This window comes from Megascapheus bottae, chromosome 3 (assembly GCF_031878675.1).
Source record: "Megascapheus bottae isolate mThoBot1 chromosome 3, mThoBot2.hap1, whole genome shotgun sequence".
NCBI lineage: Eukaryota > Metazoa > Chordata > Mammalia > Rodentia > Geomyidae > Megascapheus > Megascapheus bottae.
In genome coordinates this window covers 85451127-85472208 of record NC_143511.1, presented here as the reverse complement: position 1 = coordinate 85472208, position 21082 = coordinate 85451127, and the positions used below count along the sequence as shown (strand labels likewise).

The 21082-nt window shown below is 48.0% G+C and overlaps 1 protein-coding gene and 1 non-coding gene across 27 annotated transcripts in view; both read right to left on the bottom strand.

Moving 5' to 3' along the window:
- Nucleotides 1-15107, bottom strand: part of Odf2 (outer dense fiber of sperm tails 2) — a 40154-nt gene extending 25047 nt beyond the window's left edge. The window contains exons 1-6 of one of the 26 annotated variants that reach the window (XM_090330767.1): nucleotides 14429-14504; nucleotides 13199-13431; nucleotides 11042-11132; nucleotides 9654-9779; nucleotides 2734-2801; nucleotides 244-415 (exon numbers count right to left, since the gene is read on the bottom strand). In XM_090330767.1, the coding sequence (XP_090186893.1) occupies nucleotides 244-415; nucleotides 2734-2801; nucleotides 9654-9779; nucleotides 11042-11132; nucleotides 13199-13230 (489 nt within the window). In that variant the 5' untranslated portion in view covers nucleotides 13231-13431; nucleotides 14429-14504. Of the gene's footprint in view, nucleotides 1-243; nucleotides 416-2733; nucleotides 2802-9653; nucleotides 9780-10051; nucleotides 10206-11041; nucleotides 11133-13198; nucleotides 13432-13574; nucleotides 13666-14082; nucleotides 14222-14428; nucleotides 14614-15060 lie in introns of those variants that run through there. The other 25 variants (XM_090330765.1, XM_090330766.1, XM_090330768.1 and 22 more) reach the window with 25 other exon arrangements.
- On the bottom strand, nucleotides 5785-5889 carry LOC150066019 (U6 spliceosomal RNA). The gene has a single exon (XR_016535019.1). It is a non-coding gene; the product is annotated as a U6 spliceosomal RNA (small nuclear RNA).
- Nucleotides 15108-21082: the final 5975 nt, after the last annotated feature.

Sequence of the window (21082 nt, the reverse complement as noted above, 5' to 3'; positions counted from 1 at the left end):
AAAAACTCAGGGACAGCATCCAAGCCCTGAGTTCAAGACCCATGACCAACAAAAAAAAAATGAATCAATCAGTCAAAATCAGCCCCAAACAAGAGAGTGCCAGTAGATGGGGCTCTAGCTGGGGCTCTCACTCGTGTCCCTAGCCTGTCCTGCTACCTCTCCTGGGCAGGCTTGCTGGGGTGACAGGAGGAGGCCTGTCCCCTGAGGACCTGCCTGAGTCATATACTCTCTTAGATCTCTTACCTCAGATTTGAGACAACCAACCGCATTCATTAGACTGTCAATCTTCTTATCATAACGGTTCATTTTACAGTGACCGGAATCATCATCTTCTGTGGAGAGGTCACTCAGCCGCATCACAGAGACAAGCTTTTCTGAAGATGGTGGTGTAATCTCCAGGCAATGAGGTGGATTCTAATATAGAGAGGGAGACACAGGTGAGCACCTAGGGCTGAGCCCCAGCCTGGAGTTCCACAGCAGTCATCTGTCCACTGAAGGATTGCAGGATTGGGGCTCCTGGGGGAGCCCTTCCTGGGTACACCACCACTCTAGACTCTCTTTAAGGAATAGTACACCTAATGCTAAAGGAGGTTTCTGAACAATTGCCAACATTGAAAAAGGAGGCTCGGGTTAGAATGTTAAGTTAAAACATAAAGCAAGCCAGGTGCAGGCCTGCAGTCACAGGGTTTGGCCTAGGTATTGGGACTGGCTTAGGCAACACAGTTAAGATTCCTATCTCAAAAAGAGAAAGGAAAGAAAATGAAGGGAAAGGTGAGGGAAATGAAGGGGACAAGGATGGGGAAGGCAAGGCAAGGCACATGTTTTAATATCTGCAATACTTTAGAATAGCATCAGTACAGCCAGGTGTAGTGATACATATCTGTATCAGGAGGCCAAGGAGGATGGCAGATTAAAGATCAGACTTTACTACTTAGCAGCAAGCTGCATACAGGGGTAACAAAGTAAGGCACTCTCTCTATATAGACATATGGATATATAGTTTTTTTTTTTTTAGATTTGTGTGAGTGGGCATGGGAGGGGTAAGGGGAAGGCAGGAGAGGAGGGGACTTGAATTCTGGGCCTGGGCACTGTCCCTTAGCTTTATGATTCAAGAATGGTACTCTACCACTTGAGATACTTCTCTCATGAAGTTCTCTGACTAGGCTGGTTCAAACACTAGACCTAACTACACAAAGATGCTAAGATCTAAGGATCATAGTTTGAAGTTAGCCCAAGCAGCAAAATGTTAGACTTATCTCCAAACACGTACCAAAAAAAGGGAGTTGTGGCCCAAGTAGTAAAGAATGCTAGCCATGAGCACAAAAGCTCAGGAATAGCACTGACACCCAAGTTCAAGTCCTGGGACCAGCCCAAAAGAGAAAAAAAGAAAAGAAAAATAAAAATTAAAGTACACTAGTAGAATTTTTGTTTTTGCCAGTCCTAGAGCTTAAACTCAGGGCTTGGGCACTGTCCTTGGGCTTTCTCAAGGCTAGCACTCTACCACTTGAACCGAAGCCCCACTTCTGGCTTTTTCTGTGTATGTGGTGCCCAGGAATTGAATCCAGAGCTCATGAATGCTAGCCAGGCACTCTACCACTAGGCCATGCTCCTTGCCCTAGTAGTATTTTTTTTCTTTCTTCTTTTTCCTTTTTTTTTTGCCAGTCCTGGGCTTGAGCTCAAGGGCCTGAGCACTGTCCTTGGACTTTCTCAAGGCTAGTGCTCTAATGCTTGAGCCACAGCACCATTTCCAGCTTTCTTATATAGTACTGAGAGATTGAACCCGTGTCTTCGTGCGTGCTAAGCAAGCACTCTACCACTAGGCCAAACTCCCAGCCAGTTTGTTTTAAAGCATCTGCAACTGCAACAGAAGTTTATGCAAAGTTGCACACTTATTTTGGTTTTTTTTGTGCCTGTCCTGGGACTAGAACTCAGGTCCTGAGCACTGTCCTTGAGCTTTTGTGCTCAAGACTAGCACTCTTAACACCTACATCACAGTTCCACTTCCAGCTTTTTTAGTAATTTGGTTTTCTTTTTTTTGGGGGGGGGGGGTGGGAGGAGGGGCACAGTCATGGGGATGAACTCAAGGCCTGGACTCTATCCCTGAGCCTCGCTATGTTCAAAGCTAGCACTCTACCACTTGAATAACAGTGTCATTTATGGCTCACTCTGTGTATGTGATACTGAGGAATGGAACCCAGGGCTTCATGTATGCTAGGCAAGCACTCTACCACTAAGCCATATTCCCAGACACCCCCCGCCCCCGCACACTTCCTTTTAATTAGCACTTTATTGGAGATAAGTGTTACAAACTATCCTGCCCAGATTGGCTTAGAACTATGATCCTCTAGTATCTCAGCCTCTGCAATAGCTAGGATTACAAATCTGAGCCACTGACACCCAGCCAATATTTTGCTTTTTAAGACACAAGAAGATTTTCCATGCCGAGAGTTGGGCCTAGTGGTAGTGTCCTTGCCTAGCATACAAGAAGACCCGGATATGATTCTTCAGTACCACATACATAGAAAAGCCAGAAGTGGTACTGTGGCTCAGTGGCAGAGTGCTAGTCTTGAGGAAAAAGCCCAAGAACAGTGCTCAGGCCCTGAATTCAAGCCCCAGGACTGGCCAAAAAAAACCCCAAAAAACAAAAAACAAAAAACAACAAAAAAAAAAGGTTTTCCATGAGGTTTGACTTTTCTCTCACTCTAAGGTTATTGTGATGCCCTATTACTTCCCATTATTGGTAGCTCTTTGCTCTTCATGATTAGAGTTGGCTGCCCTCCAGCTTCCAGGAGAGATGAACGCTATTGGAGAAAAGTATTTAACAATGATGCAGCTGTTACATCAAATAGTCAAGACCTGTGGGGTTCAATTAACAATGTGAAGGTATTCTTTATCCCTTTGATTTCTGGGGATTAAGAATACTAGCCAGGGGCCGGGAGTTTGGCCTAGTGGTAGAGTGCTTGCCTAGCATGCACGAAGACCCGGGTTCGATTCCTCAGTACCACATACATAGAAAAAAACCAGAAGTGGTGCTGAGGCTCAAGTGGTAGAGCTCTAGCCTTGAGAAAGCCCAAGGAACGGGCTCAGGCCGTTACCCTAAGCCCAGGACTGGCAAAACAAAACAAATACTAGCCAGGAGTGATGGCTCACACCTGTAATCCTAGCTACTCAGAAAACTAAGATCTGAGGATTGAGGTTCAAAGCCAGTACCAGTAGTAAAGTCATTGAGACTATTAGCTCGAATTAATCACCAGAAAACTGTAACTGGTGCTGTGGCTCAAGGGGTAGGGCAGTAGCCTTGAGCTGAAAGAGCTCAGGGACAGAGCCCAAGTTCAAGTCCCACAGCCGATCCCCCTCCCCCCCCCAAAAAAAACCCAAAATACTAAGATGAAGCTGGGAACTGGTGGCCCATGCCTATAATCCTAGCTACTCAGAAGGCTGAGATCTGAGGAGTACGATTCACCGCTGGCCCGGCAGGAAAATCCATGATATTCTTATCTCCAATTAACGATTAGAAAACCAGAAGTGGTTGGCCGGGAGTATAGCCTAGTGGTAAAGTGCTCACCTAGCATGCATGAAGCCCTAGGTTCATTCCTCAGTACCATACACAGAAAAAGCCGGAAGTGAAGTGGTGCTGTGGATCAAGTGGTAGAGTGCCAGCCTTGAGAAAGCTCAAGGACAGTGCCCAGGTCCTGAGTTCAAACCTGAGGTCTGGCGAGAGAGAGAGAGAGAGAGAGAGAGAGAGAGAGAGAGAGAGAGAGAGAGAGAGAGAGAGAGAGAGAGAGAGAGAGAGAGAGAGAGAGAGAGAGAGAGAGAGAGAGAGAAGAGGGAGAGAGAGAAAGAGGGAGAGAGAGAGGGAGGGGGGAATGAAAAAGAAAATCGGAAGTGGTGCTGTGGCTCAAAGTGGTACAGTGTTAGCTGGCCTTGAACAAAAGAGCTGAGGGAGCTGGCTTGGTGGCTCATGCCAGTAATCCTACTCAGGAGGCTGAGATCTGAGGATCAAAGTTCAAAGCCAGCCTGGGCACAAAAGGACCTGAGACTCTTATCTCTAATTAATCACTAGAAGATGGGAAGTGGGGCTATGGCTCAAGGGTAGGGTGGTAGCCTTGAGCTAGAGCTCAGGGACAACACCCAAGCCCAGGGTAGGGAGGTAGCCTTGAGCTGAAGAAATTAGGGACAGCTCCCAGGCCCAGAGTTCAAGCCCCATGACCTCCCCAAAAAAATTAAAATAAAAAATGAGAATGGTGATGTACAGAGCGATTACAATTACGAGTCAGGTAATGAGTTCATTTCCATGAGACTTTTATCTCCGATAAACTATGAAAAAAAACTGTAGGTGGAGCTTTGCATAAAATGGTAGAGCACTAGCCTTTCACAAAAAAGTTCAGGGGGCCAGGAGTTTAGCCAAGTGTAGAGTGTTTGCCTAGCAGGCCAAGACCCGGGTGTGATTCTTCACTACCACATTCATAGAAAAAGCTGGAAGTGGTGCTGTGGCTCAAGTGGTAGAGCACTAGCCTTGAGAAAACCCAAGGACAATGCCCAGGCCTTGAGTTCAAGTGCCCAGGATCAAGGTTCAAAGCTAGTCCAGGCACTAAAGACTGTGAAACTCGTCTCCAATTAACCACTAGAAAAACCAGTGCTGAGGCTCTAAGGGTAGGGTGGTAGCCTTGAGCTGTAAAGCTCAGGGACAGCACCCAGGCAGGTTCACAGTCCAAGCCCCACAATCGACAAAAATAAATAAGTAAATAAAATAGTAAAGTGATAACCTGGATTTAATCCCTAGCACACATAAAATAAGATTAATAAAGCCTACTACATCCAAGAATAAGTCACTGCTTTCCAGTTCTCTAAGGCCTCCTACAAATATCATGTGTATATAAACACATGCCACATGCACATACAGACACATGTCCTTACTACACAATGGGCCAAACTACATATTGCATATCTCAAGCTTCGTTAGCATATATAAATATCCATCCAAGTTTCTGTATATGGCTGAATGGTATAAAAATTTGCCCAGTACCCCTTGATAGAAACCTAGGTGGCTTCCAGTTTTTCTGTTATTTATGAATAAAGAATATACAACTTCTAGAAATTCTAGGGCCCTTCTGTGACTTTTTGTGTGTGCCAGTCCTGGGGCTTGAAGTCAGGGCCTAGGCATTGTCCCTGAGCTTTTGTACTCCAGGCTAGCCCTTGACCACTGGAGCCATAACTCCACTTACTTCTGACTTTTTGTCTGGTTAACTGGAGATGAGTCTCGTCTCATAGACTTTCCTCCCTGGGCTCGTTAGATTACTGGTATGAGCCAGCGGTGCCTGGCATCCCTTAGCCATTTTACTAAAGGCTAGTACTCTACCCATTTGAACCACAGCTCCACTTTTGGCTTTTTAGTGCTTCAACAGAGGCAAGAGTCTCATCTCAACCTCTTTAGTAGGTATGGGCCACTGACATGCCTTCTGTGACTTTTGAGAGATAACTTCCTATATAAATTTCTATAGCAGGCTGGAAATGTGGTTTAGGAGTGCTTGCCTCGCATGCATAAAGCCCTGCATTTTTTTGTTTGAATCAAACAGTGGCTCAAGTGGTAGAGTGCTAGCCTTAAGCAAAAGAAGCTCAGGGTCAGTATCCAGGCTGAGTTCAAGCCCCAGGACTGGCAAAATAAAAAAATAAAATAAAAAATGTAAAAAATAAAAAAGCTCAATGTTGCATATGCCTAAAGTACTAGTCATCCTCTAAACTTTTCTCCATTCAATAGAAATAACAAATTCACTTATTTTTTTCATTGTAATGGAATGCCTCACTAATTTACATTCCATCCTTACACAAAGGCTATCCTACTTTTTGCTCTTGTCCCCATTTTAGTATATGTGCTGCTAAAGTGAGTACTGTTTTTGAGTATTTGAAGGTTTTTATTATTTGTTTTGCCAGTCCTGGGCCGTGAACTCAGGACCTGGGCACTGTCCTTGGACTTTCTCAAGGCTAGAGTTCTACCACTTGAACCACGGCACCACTTCCAGCTTTTTCTATGTATATGGTTACCAAGGACTCGAACCTAGGTCTTCATGCATCTACCACTAGGCCAAACTCCTGGACCCTGGTTGTGGGGTTTTACTGGTATCTTCTTTTTGCGTGTGTATTTTTGTTTTGTGATAGTATTGGGGCTTGAACTCAGAGCCTGAGTGCTGTCCCTTGTTTTACTCAAGGATGGCACTCTGCGACTTGAGCCATAGCTCCATTTAGAGGTTTTTGATGCTCACTGGAGTCTCTGACTTGCCTGCTGGGGCTGTCTTCAAAGTATGATTCTAATATCTCAGTCTCCTGAGTATCTAAGATTATATTATGGAGTGGTTCACTGGTGCCTGGATGCTTGTATCATTTTGCTGTGCTGGTCCTAGGGCTAGAACTCCAGGCCTGAATGCTGTACCCAAGCTTTTTTCCTCAAGACTTATCAGTCTACCACCTGTGCCACACAATTCTACTTCCAGCTTTTTGGTAGTTAACTGGAGATTAGAGTCCCATGGAGTTTCTTGCCTGTGCTGGTTTCAAACCTTGAGCCTCAGATCTCAGCCTCTTCAGTAGCTAGGATTATAGGTGTTGAACCACAAGTGTCAGGTCTGTTTTTGTTTTTGTTTAAAAAGTACCGGTGTTTAAGCTCAGAGTCTCATTCTTTTTAGGCATGTGTTCTACCACTTGAGTCATACTCAGAGCCCTATTTTATTTTTATTTATTATTATTTATTTACTTATTTTTTTGCCAGTCCTGGGGCTTGAACTCAGGGCCTGAGCACTGTCCCTGAACTTCTTTTGCTCAAGGTTAGCACTCTTATCATTCGAGCCACAGTACCACTTCTGGTTTTTTTCTTTTACGTATGTGGTACCAAGGAGTTGAACCCGGGTCTTCAGGCATGCTGGAAAAGCACTTCACCACGGGCCAAACTCTTTGTCCACTTTTTTTTTTTTGGGGGGGGGGCAGGTCTGGGACTTGAACTTAGGACCTGGGCATTGTGCTTGAACTTCTTTTGCTTGAGGTTAGTACTCTTATTATTTGAGCCACAGTGCCACTTCTGTTTTTTTTTCCTGTGTATAGGGTACTAAGGAATCAAACTCAGTACTTCATTTTTTTTTTGGGGGGGGGGGCAGTCCCAGGGCTTGGATCAGGGCCTAAGCACTGTCCTGGGGCTTTCTCCAGGCTAGAGCTCTACACTTGAGCCACGGCACCACTTCCAGCTTTTCCTATCTTATGTGGTACTGAGGAATTGAACCTGGGTCTTCATGCATGCTGGGCAAGCACTCTACCACTAGGCCAAACTCCCAGTCTCCCTGCCCTCCCCCTCCCCATTTATTCTTAAATGTTTCAGGTAGTAGTCAGTTCATGTCTATAATTCATGTTACTCAGTAGACCAAAATCCAGACAATTCTCAGTTTGAAGCTAGCTCAGGTAGAAAAGTCTATGAGACTCCATCTCCAAAATAATCAGCAAAAGCCACACTAGAGAAATGGCTCAAGTGGTAGAATGATAACCAAGAAAGCAAGCTGAGCTAGTTATTGATCCTGAATTCACTACCCTATATCAGCAATGAGTCAATATTTCAGGCCTGGAATAGTGGCTCACACCTATAATCCTAACTGCTCCAAAGGCAGAGATTGTAAGGATCAAAACTCAAGACCCCCATCTCAAGCAATAAGCCCAGTGTAGTGGTAGGCTACTGTTATGGCAGCTCTTGGGAGGCCATGCATAGCTAGAAGGATCTTAAAGTGGCCTGGGACAAAAACAAGACTTTACCTAAAAAGGGATGGGCGTGACTCAAGTAGTAAAGCACCTGTTTAATAAGCACAAGGATCCAAGCTAAAATTCCAATACTGGCAAATAAATAAATGTTTCCAATTTACATTCCAGTGGCTATTAGTGAGGTAAATAGCAAAACATATAAGAGAACATTTTAATTCCCACATTTTTTGCTGGGGAGGATTGCTGGGAATTGAAGACAGGACTTCACAAAGGGTAAGTATGAACTAAGTTACATCCCCAGTTCTAAAATCCACTCTTTCTTGTACTTTCTTGTACTGGTCAGAACACTTTCCATTTGAATATAGAATATTTTCTGAATATTCTATATGCCTTTTGTCTCTTAGGGCTAAATCGGTATATCAGAGTACAAAACTATAAAATAGGACCATAAATGTCAGGATAATGATTTTTTGAATTCTCCTAATGAACAACAGAAAGACTGAATCTTCATGACTATTTTAAAGTAGGCCCAAGGCTTTTCTTGAGTTTTTTTTTTTCTTTTTTTCCCCCTGAGGTGCTTTTTTCTTGGGGTGGGGGGCGGCTGGGTCATACTGGATTTCAACTTATTTGTGCCATGCCTCCAGTCCAACAAGAGAATTTCTGCCAGGTAGCAGTGGCTCATGCCTATAATCCTAGATACTCAGGAAGCTGAGATCTGAGGACTCAGGTTGGAAGCCAGGCCAGGAATGAAGTTGTTGAGACTGTTATCTCTAATCACTGAAAAATCGCAAAGTGAAGCTGGAACTCAAATTTAGACCCAAATGTCAAGCCCTAGACTTGAGCAAAAGGAGCTCAGGGAGTTCAAGGCCTAAGAGAGGCATGTTTTCCTACCATGCACAAAACCCTGGGTTCAATTCCTCAGTACACATACAGAGAAAAAGCTGGAAATGGTACTGTGGCTCAAGTGGTAGAGCACCAGCCTTAAGAAAAAATCAAGGACAAAGCCAGGCGAGGTGGCTCACGACCAAAAAAAAAAAAAGGGGGGGGGTCAAACTGGGTGCTGGTAGCTCACACCTGTAACCCTAACTACTATGGAGGCACAATAGAAGAATTGAAATCTGAAGTGTGGCTTCCACTTGAGGGGAAAAAAAGAAGAAAAAAAAAAAAGCTAAGGGAGGGCTGGATGGAGATTCTGAATTTAAGCTCTAGTTCTGGCAGGAAAAAAAAATTATTTTAGTCTTATTTTAATAAGCTTTTATGTTGCAACTAACTAGAAAGTAAGTCTAAGGACGTATGTCTGCCTGGATTGTAGCTATTCTGTGTCCGGTAATGACTCTTATAAACGTATGCTGCATGAATGATGGTATGGATGAACAAACAGATGGATAAAAGAATAGATGGAAGGATGGGTGAGTGAAAAAAAAGTCAAATAAAAACATATTGTCTTAGCCATACTGAAGGTAATTATTTCCCAGGGGACTAGACCAAAAGTAGTGCTGATAGGATTCTCACATGGTCTGTTATGGTAGTGATTTCTTTGGATATGTATGTGCTGGTATGGTGTATTTATTTTCAATCATGCTTCAGACAAAGAAAAACACACCGACTCTATATGTATAGCAGAACTTGACTTCAGTCTCTAGTTGAGGTATCACAAGTCCTAACTCTAGCTCTGCTATGTTCTCTTGTGAGACTCCAGGCCAATTCTTTATCCCGAAAGCCACAGTGGCATGTGTATGCTGGGACAGCAGTGCCTACCACAGTGTTGGGAGGAGTCACACACCTCCAAAGTGAGCAAGTACTTTGTTAATGGCAATTAGGATGTCGCCAATAGCTACAGCTGATCCTGAATCATACCGAGTTCGAGGCCTGCTAGAATCTGACCAGTCCAAGAAAAAAAGCCTGAACAAGAATGAGCCTACCTCCCACTTGCATCCCACATGCCGGGAAGATGATTTTCCAGGGGGCATCCAAGGTACCTTGGTTTTCACCCGGACACTCCGCCGCACATTCACGGTGTCCCCTTTCATTCCGCGCTTATGAGATTTCTGTGGAAAGGGACAAACCAAGGGTCACCTCTCCAGCCCTGGCTGTCCAGTGTCACTCTGGTGGCCTCCACTTCCAACTCTGCAGGGGAACCTCCTCTGACTAGGACTGCTGCTGCCACTGCTCAATGCAGATGCCTACCTTCTGTTCAGGTAAGTGACCTCCAGAAGAGAATGTGTGTCTCCCAAACCTCTGCAGTCAGGAGGGCGAGGAGGCTGGGCCAGGAGGAACTCTGATCCACAGCTGCTACCTCACCCACTCGCAGTGCTCCTACCTGGCTGTTGGTCGCTGATGGTTTCGGGAGTTTTTTAATGTGGACGTGGACAGGGGTGTTCTCATCCACATGAACATGTAAGGGGGGAGTTGAAGAGCGGTCCTTCATGGTTCGCTTCTGGCAGGCAGGGAAGGGCAACACAAAAAAGGTTGATCTGTGGATAAGTAAACTGGACATAAAAACAGAGCTCATAGCCTCTGGGTACGATGAAAGCCTAGCCACCAAGCGAGCAGGACAGCTACCAACTACTGGCATGCAGGCAGAGGCCAAGGCAGGAGTATCATTTGGCAGGTTCCCACAGAGATTACAGCTACAGCCTGCCAGGGAGGCCCACATTTAGGAGAGAAGAGTTCTGAGAGCGCCACAGGCTTTATGGGAGACCGCAAACTCAGACTGCAGGGTCCTCAGTTGAATCTCCATCCAAGGCTGCTAGAATGCACAGCTCCTCCTTGGCCTTAGGGTAGCGCAGCTGGAAAAGCAGGTGCACCTTTCCACACAGTGGTTTCAAGAGGGCATGCAGATTAGCAGACGAAATACACAAAAGGGTTAGGATGCAGGATAAACCGGACAGCAGGCAGGTAAAAGAGTAGGGGAATAGAAAGCTGGTGGAATGCCAAGGATGGGAAGGTTGTAAAAGTTCTAAAGAAATCATGAGCAGGGCCAAACTCCAGCCACATACCCCTTTGCCCACCACCAGCTCCTATCCCTTCCCCTCATTTTCTTTGTTTCTTTCCTTTCTTTTTTTAATTTTTTTTTTTTTTAAATTCTGGGATTTTCCTGAAAGGATAATGTTGTGAAGACAACCTCCTCACACCTGGCAGCTTTTATCACAGGGAAAGAAAAATAGTTAAGAAGTCAACAGGACAGGCAGAGCCACACTGTGCAGAACAGCTGGGTCCTGGTGGTGCAGCCAGCCCCTAGCAAAGCTGTGCAGAAGCAATGTGGTGGAGCCCAGGCTGCAGAGGACTGCTGCGTGTGCGTGTCACCTACCGTCACAGTTACACTGGGTGCGCCACAAGGTGTTCTCAAGACCTTTTTCTGCGTGAGACTCGTTACTCCGTTCTTCCCACACGATGGAAACCTGTACCCGGGCATAAGAACTGGGTTATAAGCAGAAAACAAGAGCTCTTCTATTTCTTGGCTCTCTGGAGATTACGTACTGCAGGTGATGGCTAACCAGTTCACAGCCAGGACCACCAGGCTGGTATGTCTCAGCTTCCTGTAGACGAGCACCCGTCTCGCATGTTGTGCCCAGGAAGAGATGGAAACAGGGTGAAAGGCATTTGGCACAGGTGGCCTTTTAACCTGCCATTGCATCACATGTATTGTGACCTTTAGCAGAAAAGCCACAGCTTTTGTCCAGTCAAGGGACAAAATGCAGGCAGGACACAAGCAGCATCCAAGATGCTAGTTTGGATGCGGTGACAGCTATGCAAACTAGGATGCCTGGAGTACAGGCAGCTCCAGAGAAATAAATGGCTAACATACAAAACATTTTGCCCAGGAATAAATCACTGTAACTAAGGCTCCAAGTCCTTCTCTAAGAGCATGAGAAAATACCTATTTTTTCAACTATTCCACTTACTACCCAAGTTGAGCGTTTTTTTTTTTTTTTTGCTTCCATGTGCAATGCAGCATGTTTATACGTATAAAACCCCATCCCTTTGGGGGCCGGGAGTTTGGCCTAGTGGTTAAAGTGCTTGCCTAGCATGCATGAAGACCCGGGTTCGATTCCTCGGTACCACATACATAGAAAAAAGCTGGAAGTGGTGCTGAGGCTCAAGTGGTAGAGCTCTAGCCTTGAGAAAATCCAAGCCCAGGACTGGCAAAAAAAAAAAAAAAAAAACCCATCCCTGCATCTGCAGCTAGCAAAACTCCAATCTCCAAGAATTCCAGATGGGAGGGGCTTTAATAATCAATCCTTACCACTGTCTCTTGATGGCTCCAAAAACAATAAAAGTCACGGGGCTGGGAGTTAGGCCTAGTGTTAAGAGTGCTTGCCTAGCATGCACAAAGACTCGGGTTCGATTCCTCAGTACCACATACATAGAAAAAGCTGGAAGTGGTGCTGTGGCTCAAGTGGCAGAGTGCTAGCCTTGAGAAAAGCCCAAGGACAGAGCTCAGACACTGAGTTCAAGCCCCACAGGAAAAAAAAAAAAAAAAAGGAAAAATCACCTTTCCTCCCCAAAAATTCTTAGGGAAAATACTGCGAACATAAAACACTTTCATAGGCATTTTGCTGTGTAATTGTATAAGAAGCCTTAAAAAAATATTAGGCGGGAAGTTTGGCCTAGTGGTAGAGTGCTTGCCTAGCATGCACGAAGACCTGGGTTCCAGTATTACGTACCACATACATAGAAAAGTCAGAAATGATGCTGTGGCTCAAGCAGTAGAGCGTTAGCCTTGAAGAAAAGCCAAGAACAATGCTCAGGCCCTGAGTTTAGTCCTCGGGACTGGCAAAAAAAAAAAAAAAAATTTAAGAAAAATTATGGAGCCCTTAATACAGTCACTTAGGAAAGGAATAACGAAGTTAGGAACTTAGGTATTTTTCCCTCCTCAAAACAATCTTTTCACTTAAAGTCACCAAAGCCCCTGAAATCAACACCTTGCTAGCTGTACATCCTCCTCATCCGTCACATGTATTTATTTACACCCAGTCTCCTCCTTTCAAAAAGGGCTCAGAAGCCAGGAGTGCGGCCTACTGGTAGAGTGCTTGTCTAGCATGCACGAAACCCTGGGTCCGATTCCTGGGTATCACATACACAGAAAAAGCCAGAAGTGGTCCTGTGGCTCAAGCAGTAGAGTTCTAGCTTTGAGAAGGCCTAAGGACAGTGCCCAGGCCCTGAATTCAAGCCCCAGGACTGGCCAAAAAAAAAAAAATTACTTTTTAAAAAAAGGCTCAGTTTAGTACTGCCTTAAGGTAAGAGTGACCCCCACTGGATACCAGAAAGCAGTGACATCTGGGGAGGCAGAGCTGGGTGGTGTGTGGCCATTTCTTTCCTCCTTTTCTTTCAAAAAACATTTTTCTAAGGATCTAGTCCAAATCATCAGTACACAAAACAAGTAAAGCTTCCAACTGGCCTGGCCTGGGGACCCTGACCATTGTTCCCTGCCCTACTGCAGAGGCTCCCCACACATTGGCAGTACCTGGGGGAGCCGCCTGAGGATGAGGCAGACATGGCTAGGCATCAAAGCCGCAAAGGTGGGCAATTGGGTCAGCAGGCTCTGCTCAGGGGGACCCAGAGGGGCTTGTCAATGAGAATCTCAGGGGCCCGGCATCAAACGTCCTCTCAGGGGAGGAGGGTGGAAGCTTTGGGGGTAGCAGTTGGATGAAAACTTTGGAGGCGCTCCTCTACTGTCCAAGTCGCACAGCAACTGTCCTGCCGAAGTAGGGGAGGAGATAGGAGAGGCTGAGCGCGACCTCCGGGGGGAGGGGAGGAGCTGCTGGCAGGTGGGTGGGGGTGGGGGGGGCAGCGGTGGGAAGGGGGGAGGGGGGGTGGTGGCTGACTACTGGGGAGAAAACCTGCGGCTGACTGGAGTGCGAAGGTGGGTGAGAATCGCTAGGCCCCAAGTGGGCCCCCCAAGGGGCCGGAACCCACGCAGGGAGCTGGAGTGAGATTGCAGGGCCGGCCAGGGCAACTGTCTCCTAGGAGAAGGGGCGTTCCCGGTGGAACAGATGCCCAGGAAAACCAATCGAGTTACAAGGGGGAGGGGCAGGGGCCGCGGGGAGGGAGGGGGAGGAGGAGGAGGAGGTTGGGGGGGGGGCGCTACGCTGAGAGTGGACCCCGGGGCCGGGGAGAGGGGGGCGGGGGGCACCGCTGAGGCCGGCTGGGGTTCAGAAAAAGAAAAAAAAATCCAAGTTACAGAGGCCTGGGCCGGGCGAGGTCCCCTAGGCAGCCCGGGGCGGCGGCGGGGACGCGCGCCCCCAACCAGCAGAGCGCACAACTGTGGCGCCGAGGCCCAGGGGGGCGGTGGCGGCCCCGGCGGCGCCCGGCGCCCGGCCAAGAGGACGGGAGAGGACGGCCACCCACCAGTGGGCACGAGGGGATAGGTTTCTGCCCATAGAGAGAGGGGCGAAGCCCTGCCCGAGGGCGGCGGAGGAGGGAGCAGAGCCCTGCCGACGGCCGGGAGCGGAGGGAGGGAGGGAGGCGGCCGGCCCGCCCGTTAGCGGGAGGAGAAGCGGCCCCGCGCCGGGGGGGCGGGGCCGGGCCGGGTTCGGACAGGAGGGGACGAGCGCGCCAGACGCCGGGACGCGACGCGACCCGGAGGGGGGCCTGGGCGCCGGCCGGCCCTGCCCGCCGGCCCTGCGCGGCCGGCCCGAGGCCAGCGCAGCGCCGCCCCGAGTGCCCTGGGTCCCGCCTGCCGGCGACCTCTCACCAAGAGCGGCACGGCTGCGCCCAGAAACGTCTCCTTATGAAGTCGTTGAAGTCGGAGGCCAGGGTCGTGCCATGGAGACGCCGCGGCGGATGCAGTCCGGCTCCCGCGGCGGCTCCTCCCCGCTTCCTCCTCCTTTTCCGACACCCGGTCGGCAGCTCGCCCATTGGCCAGTTCAAACCCCCCCTGGAGCCTCTCGGGGATCGCCATTTAGGCCCGGCCCCTGGCGTCACAGAGATGCCCCGCCCCTCGGGGCGCTCCGCCCACTTCCGGGCCGCGCACCGCGTCGCCAGGGAGACGAGCGACGCCTCCGGCGGGCAGGCCGGGCCTGGCCCGGGCGGGGAGGTCGGGCATCGCGCCGGCTGGGGTCCGCGCCCCGGCGGCCGGGCCTCGGCGCGCTCCCCGGGGTCCGAGCCCTCGGCAAGCTGGGTCCTGGCGGGGCCGTGGGCCTCGCTGGCGGCCCGGCCCGGCGCGCTGCCTCTGGACGCCCAGGCCCGCGCCCCGCGCCCCGACCCGCACGCCCGTGCAGAAATGGACGGGCACACCGCCCCGAGCCCGCCCGGCCCCGCACAGCGGCCCACTCGAGGGGAGGGGAAGGGCGGCCGCGCTCGCGGCCCTCCGGCACCGCCTCTCACCTACTCTGCGGAGGTTCCCGCTGGGCCGCCATCTTCTCACTGATGCCTCCCTGTCGGCCGAGCGGCCCGGGGTCGTCACGCGGCTCACAATGCCGCCCTGGCCTCCGGGGGCCCCGACAGCCTGCGGGCCGGCCTCAGCGTCTGCACCCGCCCAGGCTCCCCCTGCAGCTCATCCCCGGCCCCGCCTCTGCGAGGAGAACCCACGGAGCTTCCTCCTCGGAGCTGCCGAGCCCCTCCTGCGACCCAACCCTCTATGGCCTCCAGGGGACAAATTAGCTCAGCCATTGGGTTAGCCTGAGTCCCCGCACGACATGGCTTCCGAGGACCTTTGACTTTCTCCACAGCCCCTCCATTCAGACATGCCAGTCTGCTCTACTGTGGCAAGCCCAGGCAAAGGAGCACTAAGCCCCACCATAGCAGCTTCAAAGCCCCTGGCCCTCCATGCTAATACCACCAGACACTAAAAAAGATATTCCCTGCATCCATGATACTAAACTACTCAGGAGGCTGAGATCTGAGCGTTTCAGTTCGAAGCCAGCTCCCAAGCAGAAAAATCAGTGAGGTTCTCATCTCAAACTAGACAGGAAAAGCTGGAAATGGTACTGTGGCTCAAGTGATACTGGCCTTGAGCACAAAGAAGCTCGGAGACAGCACCCAGGCCCTAAGTTCAAGCTGGGTGAACAACAAAAGGTTTTCCCTTCCCAAAGAGATTTTGCACGTGTGTCCTTCCCACAATGTAAAGAGAATCTTGCCCTCCCAATGCAGTGGTTTGTGGCAAATTGGAGAATGGACCAGGCAGAGAGCTTATACCCCTCCCTCCAACACACACACACACACACACACACACACACACACACACGTTTACACACACATATACAAACTTAGAGGAAGCAGAATAAGCTCATTTGAGCCCAGGATCTTTAAAGACAGAGACTGTTATTCATGAAGGCTATGAAATGCGCGCCCACACACACACACACTCAGAAGGCAGAGATCTAGGAATTAGGAATCACTACTCAAGGGCAGGAAAAAAGTTCAAAAAATCCCATCTCAGGCTGGGAATGTGGCTTAATGGTAGAGTGCTTGCCTAGTAGTCATGAAGCCCTGGGTTCAATTCCACAGTGCCAGAAATGGGTCTGTGGCTCAAGTGGTAGAGTGCTATCCTAGAGCACAAGAAGCTCAGGGACAGTACCTAGGTCCTGAGTTCAAGCCTCAGAACAGGCAAAAAAAAAAAAAACCCAAACACCACCTCAACCAGTCAATTGATCAGTGCAGGAGTACAGCCCTATCATCCCAACTGTGAAGAAGAAATGGCAGCCCAAAGCCAGCCTAGAATTAAAGTGAGATCCCTCTCACAATATAATCAGTGCTAGGAGCATAGCCTAGTGGTAGAGTGCTCACCTAGCATGCAGGAAGCCCTGGGTTTGATTCCTCTTTACCACATACACAGAAAAGCTGGAAGTGGTGCTATGGCTCAAGTGGCAGAGCACTAGCTTTGCGCAAAAAGTGTCCACGGAAGCCAGGCACAGTGGCTCACACCTTAATCCTAGCTACTCAGGAGGCTGAGATCTGAGGATCTAGTTTAAAGCCAGTCCAGGGGCCAGGAGTTTGGCGTAGTGGTAGAGTACTTGCCTAACATACACAAAGACCTGTGTTCAAATACTTGGTACCACATACGCAGAAAAAGCCAGAGGAGGGGCTGTGATTCAAGCGGTAGATTCTAGCCTTGAGAGAAAGCCCAAGGACAGTGTTCAGGCCCTGAGTTCAAACCACAGGTATGGCAAAAAAAAAAAAAAAATCCAGCCCAAGTCTGCAAGACACTTATCTCCAATTAACTGCCAGAAAACTGGAAATGGCCTTGTGGCTCAAGGGGTAGGATGGCAGCCTTGATCTGAAGAATCAGGGACAGCACCCAGGCCCAGAGTTCAAGTCCTACAACTGACCAAAAAAATGTCCAACCTGGGCCGGGAGTTTGGCCTAGTGGTAGGGTGTTTGCCTAGCATGCATGAAGACCCAGGTTCAATTCCTCGGTGCCACATACATAGAAAAAAGCCAGAAGTGGTGCTGAGGCTCAAGTGGTAGAGCTCTAGCCTTGAGAAAGTCCAAGGACAGTGCTCAGGCCCTGAGCTCAAGCCCAGGACTGGCAAAAAAAAAAAAAAAATGTCCAACCTTGTTTGTTAAACACGTCATTTGAAATATGATGTAAAAGTCAATGTTAATAAATTCTTTAATAAAAAAAGTCCAAGGACAGTGCCCAGGCCCTGAGTTCAAGCTCCAGGGTTGGCATATATACATATATTTATATATAATCTAGAAAGTATATCTTTCCTTGTCAATATGTAAATGTTTTATGGCTTTGTGCTTTCCTGTGGTTTGACTAAATCTTAGTGGTGCTAGAATAATTTATTAAATGTTTGTTTTTATAGGAGTAGAGCCCTTGGGTTCCATCCCCAGCAATGCAAAAGCAAAACAGGAATGAACTCCGTGCTCATGTTCACTGAATGCCAAATCATAAAAATGAAGCTGACATGTTTATGAGCAAGTGTAATTAGATAATTAGATAAATATCAAGAAATTCAAATCATGGAAACTGAAATCTCTGGATGCAAGAATCTCTAACAGCTGGGTGCCGGCTGTTCATGTCTGTTATGTTAGCATCTCAGGAGGCTCAGACCTGAGATTTTGATTTAAAGCTGTCCCAAGCAGGAAAGAATTTTTGTGGTTGTTCTGATACTGAGGTTTTTACTCAGTGGCTAGGCACTTTCCCATACTACCACTTGAGCCACAGCTCTACTTCTGGCTTTTTTCTGGTGTTAACTGGAGATGAGTTTCATGAACTTTCCTGCCTGGATAGCTGCAGTCCTCAGATCTCAGCTTCCTGAGTAGTCAGGATTACAGATGTGAGCCACTGGTACCCCGCTGAACCTTTGTTCTATGTGTGCAACGCTCAAGATGAAGATGCTGCCCCAGATTCAACAAAGAACTACAGAGTAGAAATGGCAAGGATAAGGGATTATCAGGGTCAGTGAAAGAACATAAAGTGTCCACTACACACTCAGGACACATGCCCAACCCTGAGATGGGGAGTGTGCTAGACCAAGAGGTTATTAGGTCATTGTCTTAAATCACTGGTCCAGAGTGTAGAACATTCTGGAGTCTGAAAAGGTTAATGAAAACTTATGGTCTCCAGCTTGCTTTACAAACACATCAGTGCAAGGGAGAATATAGCTGGAATGGAACAGGTGACCTCATGGACTTAAATTGGAAGCATGCCAATCTGAGGCCTAATCAAAATGTATATTTGTGAAAGGATGAGAATCCTAGCTTCCTGATAGGATTCAAGGGAATCTTATATAACCACTGAAAATAAGATCTTGGGGCTGAAGAGGTATCTCAGTGGTAGAGCAGTTAGTTGCCTACCATAGAGTAAGTCCTAGACTTGATCCCTTCCAGTGCTATAAAGAGAAAGAGAAAGCAGGGGGGCAAAAACTATAAGCAAACTATGATGTCATCTCTATGAAAATGACCTGGGAAACACACATAAACAAGTCTGAAGAAATATTAAAACATTTCTAAGTCAAGTGGCTGATGTGGCTCATACCTGTAATTCTAGCTTCTCAGGAAATCGAGATCCCAGGCTCAAGATCCAAAGCCAGTATGGGCAGGAAAGTCTATGAGATTTTTATCTCCAATTTATGGGATGGGGTGGGGACCAGAAGTGGGGCTGTGGCTCAAATGGTTGAACACTAGCCTTGAGCAAAAACACTCAAGGACAGCTCCCAGGCTCCGAATTCAAGCCCCAGGAATGGCAAAAAAAAAAAAAAGAAAGAAAGAAAGAAAGAAAAGAAAGAAAACAAAACCTGATTTCTAGAACATGGGATTAAGGGATATTTAAATAGAAGTTTCTGTAGGGTTTATTTTTTGAAAAGGCATATGTTTCTATTCAGAAAAAAAATTAATAGATTAAAAAAAAACATGCTGGCCAAGAGTTTGGCCCAGTGGTGGAATGCTTGCCTAGCATGTGTAAAGACCTGGGTTCAACTCCTTGGTACCACATACATATAAAAAAGCCAGACATGGTGCTGTGGCTCAAGTGGTAGAGCTCTAGCCTTGAGAAAACCCAAGGACAGTGCTCAGGCACTTAGTTCAAGCCAGGACTAGCAAACAAAACAAAACAAAACAAAAAACTTGTTGGGGACCAGGTTCCGGGGGCTCACATCTGTAATCCTAGCTACGTAGGAGGCTGAGATCTGAGGATCTGGGTTCAAAGCCAGCTCTAAGCACCAAAGTCTGAGAAACTCATATCTGCAATTAGCCACTAGAAAATGGAAAGTGGTGTTGTGGCTCAAGGGGTATCGAGGTAGCCTTGAGCTGAAAAGCTCAGAGACAATGCCCAGGCCCAGTTCAAGCCCCAAGACTGACAAAAAAAAAAAAAAAAAAAAAGTTGTTGGTGGGCCAGGAGTTTGGCCTAGTGGCAGAGTGTTTGCTTGCCTAGCATGCATGAGACCAGATCCGATTCCTTGAAAGCCGGAAGTGATGCTGTGGCTCAAGTGGTAGAGCTCTAGCCTTGAGAAAGACCAAGGACAGTGCTCAGGCCCTGAGTTCAAGCCAGGACTGGCAAAAACAGATAAACAAAAACTTGTTGGAAAAGATAATTTGTGATCTATTAATTGGAAAAACAACAGGTTAGAGTGAGACATAGTGCTGAGAAAGCTGTCTGAGAAGAAGGGACAAGGAGAGGATAGGAAAGGGACAGGAAGGGAAAAGAAGAGAAGGAAAGGGAGGAGAAGGGGAAAATACAGGAAAGGGAAAGAGGAAAGGAAAGAGGAGGAGGGCCAAGAGAGGAAAAAGAGAAGAGGAAACAGAAGAAAAATCCCATGAAAACCTCTTTGTGTTTGGGCATGAGTATAGGGGAGAGACAAATGCATGTGGAAATGTCAAGTTTGGAATAGAGGGTGAAAGAGTGTCTTAGATTTTGCCATGCTGGGGATGGGCCCCAGGGGCTCATGGGCAGTGAGTGCTCTACCATTGAGCTACAGCTACGTAGTATCCCCTAGGCTATTCTGTGTGTGTGTGTACATGCACACTGGTACGGGGCTTGAACTTGGTACTTGAACTCAGGGCTTAGGCATTGTCTCTTAGCTTTTTTGCTCAAGGCTGGCATTCTACAACTTGAGCCACAGATTTCTGCTGGTTGATTGAAGGTCCGAGTCCTGGGAACCTTCTTGCCTGGTCTGGTTTCAAACCTTGATCCTCACATCTCAGTCTCCTGAGTAGCTAGGATTATAGGTATGAACCACCAAGGCCTCGGTTTATACTACTCATCTAATCTTTAGGAAAACAACTGTGAAGCGCATCTGAAAAGAAGAGGAGAGCGAGGGAGGAGGAAGCAGCACCTCTAGTAGTAGCTGGGCTCTGGTGGTCACACTTGTAATCCTAGCTACTCAGGAGACTGAGATCGGACAATCACAGTTCAACGCCAGCCCAGGTGGAAAGGCTTCGAGACTCAATTCCAATTAACCACCAGAAAACCAGAAAATGGCACTGTGGCTCAAAGTAGTAGAGCATTAGCCTTGAGCAAAAATGCTTGGAGCAGTGCTGAGCCGAGGTCAAGCACCACAACTGACAAAAGGAAGGAGGGGGAGGAGGAAGAAGAGGAAGAGGAAGAAGCCAGCTCACACTGGTTATGCCTGTAATCCTTGCTACTCAGGTGGCTGAGATCTAGGGTTCATGCTCAAAGTCACTGGGGTAAGAAAGTCTGTGAGACTCTTTTTTTTTTTTGCCAGTCCTGGGCTTGAGCTCAGGGCCTGAGCACTGTCCTTGGACTTTCTCAAGGCTAGAGCTCTACCACTTGAGCCTCAGCACCACTTCCGGCTTTTTTCTATGTATGTGGTACCGAGGAATCGAACCCGGGTCTTCAGGCATGCTAGGCAAGCACTTTAACCACTAGGCCAAACTCTCGGCCCTCTGTGAGACTCTTATCTCCAATAAACTACCCCCCCCCCGCCCCAGAGAAGCGAGA